This window comes from Nanorana parkeri, unplaced genomic scaffold, assembly GCF_000935625.1.
Source record: "Nanorana parkeri isolate BGI_ZX_2015 unplaced genomic scaffold, ASM93562v1 scaffold1278, whole genome shotgun sequence".
NCBI classification, from domain to species: Eukaryota; Metazoa; Chordata; class Amphibia; order Anura; family Dicroglossidae; genus Nanorana; species Nanorana parkeri.
In genome coordinates, this window is record NW_017307546.1 from 88706 (window position 1) to 95113 (window position 6408).

The following is a 6408-nucleotide window of genomic DNA, read 5'->3' on the forward strand; positions in this document are numbered from 1 at the left end:
AGTTACCATTATGTGGTGACAATGCTCTGGCCCTATCTCCCAATTGTGATCCTGCATTTTTACCCAGTCACATACACCCCTGCTTGTATTACAGGCTGCCATGCTGACACCAATGTCACTATTAGGAAGCCGGTCCAGAGAAATGTTGTGCTGACAATCAGATATAAATAAGGATACAAAAAATGTGAAAACAATACTACAAAAAAAAACAAAAAAACTTGTTTATGATACACAGTACTTTAGCAAACTAAATGCCACTGAGTTCAGGGTTTAGATCTACTTTAACAGAATTAATTTTATCCTCCTAACTAGCATTTGTTCAATGACTCTGTATATGGATTAAAGACGATCTTCAGTCACAAACAACAAGATAAAAATGAACAGCCCATTAAAAGATAAAGCAACAAATCTATCTCTTGTTGCAATATTCACATTCAATACAGAAATTTTCTTCCAGTACTTTTTTCTGCCACTAGATGTCCTCAGCGCAATGGCCAGCATCACTCAACCAACTTCCCCTAAGCCCAGGTCATACTGCATCCACCCCTAGGCTGTGATTGGACAGTGAAAGGAAAAGCAGAAGAGCGATTAGCTCATCTCTATATCACTCAGCTTTTTTTCTCCTATCAGTGTGCTTCTTGTCAGGACATGAACTGATTGACTCTTAGTGTTGCTTCTCCCTCTCACACTCAAGCCCTGCTGTACAGTGAACTGGAAGAGGCCGATGTCAAGTCAAAGTCAGGTGCTTACACTGCTTGTATTTTAAAAATACATCTAACATTATAATAATATGTTACAATGCTGCATTGATTTGTGTCTTTTATATCTGCCTAGATTTAAAGGAGAACTATGGGGTTAGGGCTTTTACCCATAGTTCTCCTTAGGGTAACGGGAGGCCACAAACTAGCGTCCTCCCGTCACCCTAACCTCAGTATACCGCCAGCTACAGCTGGCGGTATACTGAGACGCCACAGTACACCACGAGCTGCTCCTCGCAGTATACTGAGACGCCGCAGCTGAAGCTGATCCCGACAATTATGTATGGATCCGCCCAGCTGCGTGAGTGACAGCTGGCTCTGCCTATCTAGAGGCAGAGCCAGCTGTTCCCGCCCCCTCCCCGTTCGATCCGCCAGTCAGCGCTGGCATTTCGGAGCGGGGAGGGGGGAATCCAGCCCCTCCCCTGCCACGGCAGAGAGCTGTGACAGGATGGAGAGGTGAGCGAACGCCAGTATGTGTTCGCTCACTTCTCGATCTACTGAGCCGACCTGTGACAGTCTCATTGTCACAGGTCGGCTAGAACTATGAGGTGAGTGAAAAGCACTCACCTCATAATTCTCCTTTAAGCTTTAAATGAAGGCTTATTCACTCCTTTGTAAGATAACTTAGTTATACCATATAGACCAGGGGTGGGCTTATCTGGCCCTCCAGCTGTTGTGGAACTACAAGTCCCATGAGGCATTGCAAGACTGAGTTACAGGCATGACCCCCAGAGGCAGAGGCATGTTGGAATTTGCAGTTAAAGTGACACTAAACTCAGGAGTTAAATATTACAAATACATTCAAGTACCTTAACTATTACCACAAATGTATCTTACTTGTGTATCACTCATCTGTAGATCCTCAAATCATCTCTGAAATGGTGCGGACGCTGTCCTTCCTTCTGTAGGATGTGTGTAAAGTAATCACCGCTCCAAGTTTGTTCCCGTAATGAGCTACAATCTCATGTTTAGTTTACTAATTTCTATTGAGATTGTAGTCCATCACAGGAGCCAGCTTGGAGCAGTGACTACTTTACAACACACCCAGGGACCATGGGTATTAAAAGTAGCCATCCTTCAGAAGGAAAGGTGTCAGCACCAATTCAGAGATGATTTGAGGATCTACAGCTGAGTGATACAAATAAGTTACATTTTTGTTAATAGTTAAGGTACTTGAATGTGTTTTTTAAGATTTAAAGGAGAATTATGGGTTGAGTGAAAAACACTGGAGGACACAGTATACAGTATGTCCTCCCATGATTCTAAGGAGAACTATAGGCAAAAATAGGTTGCCCCATAGTTCTCCTTTAACTTCTGGGTTTAGTGTCACTTTAAAGTACAGCTGGAAGACCAGAGTTGCCCAACCCTGAATATTATAGGCTGAGTATAGAATGGTTTTTTGAATATTCACAATCCACAGGTTCTCCTCCTGTTTCCCAGGGCTGCACACACGCCTTTAAGCTAATTTGCTGCCCATCCGAGAGCGCTGTTTATATGTTTTTTCTGTATAGAAGGAATAGGCACTCCTTTGCAGATGTTATAACACTGGTGGCGTTGTCACCATCAGGACCATTAGAATCTATAGCCAACCCAACTCCAGCGCCCACTCCTATTTACCAACAAGCGTTCTAACGATCCCTGCACTTTCTCAACCATTATCAAACATTTTCTTACAAGAGATATTACAAGGTGCATGGCACTATAATATCACATCAGCATAATGCCAGACACAAGCTTCCAGTGCATGTTATGTAACCCACCCCTCTCTAATTCCTCTAGGCAATGTGTATCTGTGTTACTTGCTGTCATCCTCTCTCCCTGATTGCTTTCTCTTACTGAGAGTCCCTGCCTGCTCTTGGTGCCCGCTCCCAGGTGAGCACTTCTCCTTTGTTACACTAAGTTTAAGGAGCAGAGAAGGAGAGGAGGGGGAAGAGGGAGGATCTCTGTGTCAGCCAGTGGATGTCAGTGCTCTGCATGGATCTCTCTCTCTTTGCCAGTGTCTGTGAGAAGAGCAGCATGCACTCTGATGATAGGTGACAACGATTCGCTCCCCCCCTCCATCTCCACCTGCACTCAGCACAGGAAGAATAAAGGGGGACCTGTCTGCTCTTTGCCTCAAGCCCGGATTGACTTGCTACTAGACTGACAGCTCTCTCACCTTCACCTCGCTGGTTTGCACTGCCAGGGCTCGCCAACAGCAGCGTAGCCATGAATCCGGACTTCAGGAGCTGGGTACTTGTCACTGTCACCCTCCTAGTGGTCTTCCTCATCCTGGCTGACATCTCCGAGCTGGAGCAAGAGATCGGGTAAATAGCTTGCATTTGTCATGCTGGAATCGCTAGAGGGGCACAGAGAGGTCGCTCATTATCTAGTTTCTTTGTCTTCATACTTCAGCTTTGCCTCTTGCTTAACTCTATCGTGTTCTTTTCTCATCTTAGTACATAGTAAGCGATCAGCCCCCATGGGTCCCTGTCATTGAGCAGTATTTATGGCATCTAGCTTGATGGGCAACACTGTTTCCATTCATTGAATCGATACTTTTGATGGCGATCTGCATGCATCCCCCTCTTCTTGCCTACAAGCTGGATCTGATCTGTTTGCAGCCCCTTTGATTATTTCTATTAGCAGCGATCACATAAGTGGAAGAAGAGGGTGATCCAGGCTAAGCCTTTTAATGAAACTCTGCTTAGACACAAGGCAACATATTGTTGGAAAGCAACGTGCCTAATGCAGGAGCATTCCTATGAGGCTCCTAATGCAAAGCAATGTGTGCTGGAAAACAATGCTTGTGATGATGCAAAGATGTACTCATAGGACAACATGAATACTCATTCAGGCTACTCTGCCAAGAATTGACACAGTCCTCTAAAAGAAATCTGTAGACTTGTTTCTGCTATAGGCATGCACAGTGGATCTGGATTCCACAGCCATTCTACTGTATGATTCCTAGTCCAGGAGGAAGCTGACAAGTCTTTATGAAGCCTCATTAGTTTTTTTCTTGTGCCTCTTTGATGTAAAAGTCATTGGCTGTGAAGAGCAGGGCTAATATTTAAACTTTCACTCAAGGGATGATGCTTGGCTTGCTGCTGTCACCTGGACATATGGGGCTCTTGAGTGATGGTGCATTGTGTATGTGGCTAGTGGCTATGATGTATTGCTGGGTGTGGTGGGTTGCCCATACTGCTGGCACTGTCATCACACGTGTCTGGATCAATAGTAGACAGCGGTGGGGATGAGCTAAGCTTTTATGGCATCTCCAGGGTGTGCTGAGTGCCTTTTTTTTCCCTTCACCCTCCTGTCTGCTTTTAACACATGGACACAAGTTGATATGGCATGCATTGGGATTTCAGTGGTCTGAAGCATCCCCAAAACCAGAGTCCTGGGTCAACCACTGATCAGAACAAAAATAACATTACAGTAGAGACTTTGTAATTGTCCATCCATGTTGTGATAAGATGAGGAGTTTTGTTACTGTTATTCAACTGGTGAAATGTTGTTCTAGGTGTCAGAGAGGATTATTTGTTAACAATGGAAAAACAGAATAACACTTGTTGTAGCAATCCATGAAGTTGGTGCTTCCTTAGCCTCTGCTAAGTTGGCCATCCACTGGTTGAATTTCTTACAAACATTCATACAAAAAATCTCGTCAGAACAATTGATAACGCCATCAGAGACCGGGGGATCATAGTTTGAAATCCAATTTGTTTTTAATATTCAATTTCAGAATGAACAGAAAACCACATTCACTGTTGGGATTCCCATTGTGCCCCTTCGATTTGTTTTCATCACGGCGGTCGAAAGCAATCATGGATTTGGCCTCATTAACTATTAGAAAAACAAACATTCAGTAAACAAAATGTTTTAATGAAATTCGACTAGTATATGGCCAGCTTTAGAGCATACCTTTGTATTTAATAGTCATGTATAAAACCCGAAGCAAAGAGTCAGTGTAGCTCATGGCCACCTATTGGATTCCAGAGGTTTTTGCAGTACAATTTAGAACCTAAATGGCAACATCTGATTGGATGCTTTGTGTACATATCACCGTATTCAGTTAATGTTGACCTTGCTCCCAAGTCCTTGCATTGAAGATTGAGCTTGGGTAAAATGTGAATGTCAGGAGCTCTGACACATAATACAAACTTTCCTAAGAGAAATATGGGGCTGCTGTTGCTAACCTCCTTCTGGCTATTCTGGTGATCCAGTCACTGAAAGTGTACTTCCACTTTTTCAGTCAAATTTGAGAAATCCTCTATATGGCTGTTTTGTGTTCCCATTCACGCAGCTTAAAAAATCATTTAAAAAAAATAATTTTCACATCTTGGGCAGCACAATGAAGTATTGGTTACCGTAGTACTTCTGCCTTGCAGCACAGGGGGTCCCTGGTCCAAATCCCAGCCAGGTCACTATCTACAAGGAGTTTGCATGTTCTCCTTGTGCTTGCGTGGGTTTCCTCAGGGTTCTTTGGTTTCCTCCCACACTCCAAAGACATGCTGGCAGGTTAATTGGCACCTGCCTAAATTGGCCCTCCTATATATGCATGTGAGATAGGGACACTTGATTGTAAGCTCCTTGAGGGCAGGGACAGATGTGCATGTGTGCTGCGTAAACGGCTGGTGCTATATAAATACCAATAACCTTAGAGGTTTCTTTGGAGCAGACTTTTGGTCATGCTGCAAGCTACTGTGAACAATTGTAAAGAGAACCTGTCCCCACATAAAAACCAGGTACACACTGGGGGGAATATATCAATTTGGTTGCATCATCAGCACCTTTAAAACCTTTGTATACCTGGTTTCTAGTGCATATAGACAGATTTATTATCCAAGTTCATTTTTCATTCCTCAATACCTTTAATTAAGTTTGCCCTCATTACCATACAATGGAGAAGCCAGGCGTCTAGATCTTTAACTCTTTGTTAGGGTAGACATTGTGCAAAGCTAGTTTACAAGTGATAATGAGATCTGCAAACACAGTACAGTCAGGGTTCATTGTTGTAAATATAAACTCCCCAGCCCATTTGCATAGCAGAGAAAAAAAAATCAGTTTTGGAGGTTTTCAGAAAGGATCTCATCTACTGTTACTAGCAGTAGCATCTCACCTAATGTTACTAGCAGCAGCACCTCACCTACTGTTACTAGCAGTATCATCTCACCTACTGTTACTAGCAGTATCATCTCACCTACTGTTACTAGCAGTATCATCTCACCTACTGTTACTAGCAGTATCACCTCACCTACTTTTACTAGCAGCAGCATCTCACCTCCCGTTACAAGCAATGGCATCTCACCTACTATTAGCAACAGCTCCTCACCTACTGTGACTAGTAGTAGCACCCCACCTGCTGTTGCTAGGTGTAAAATGTACCTATTATACTTACCTTACCCCTGTCTTCCACATCATTGGGCATGATGTCACCTTCCTTCTAAAGAAGACACTCCAGTCCCCTGCAAGATCATCTCCTTGTGAGCTTTCAGCTCTTTATGCTCATGGATCTAGCCAGACGTACTGTGACCCCATCTTTGCCTAAGTGCTACGAATAGATGAGGGCGTGGTTAAGTATAAACCCCCACTTTTTTCTTTATAGGCACTAATAATAGGTGATTTCCCTAAGAGTAGGGGGGGGGGGGGGGGCAGGGGAAGGGGATTT

The 6408-nt window shown here is 43.7% G+C and overlaps 1 protein-coding gene across 2 annotated transcripts in view; it reads left to right on the forward strand.

Annotated features, from left to right (window-relative positions):
- Positions 1 to 2552: 2552 nt before the first annotated feature.
- The window catches only part of ST8SIA2 (ST8 alpha-N-acetyl-neuraminide alpha-2,8-sialyltransferase 2), a 181578-nt gene continuing 177722 nt past the window's right edge, over positions 2553 to 6408 (forward strand). For both annotated transcript variants that reach the window (XM_018569033.1, XM_018569035.1), the window contains exon 1: positions 2553 to 3064. In XM_018569033.1, coding sequence (XP_018424535.1) covers positions 2967 to 3064 — 98 coding nt within the window. In that variant the 5' untranslated portion in view covers positions 2553 to 2966. The remainder of the gene's footprint in view (positions 3065 to 6408) is intronic.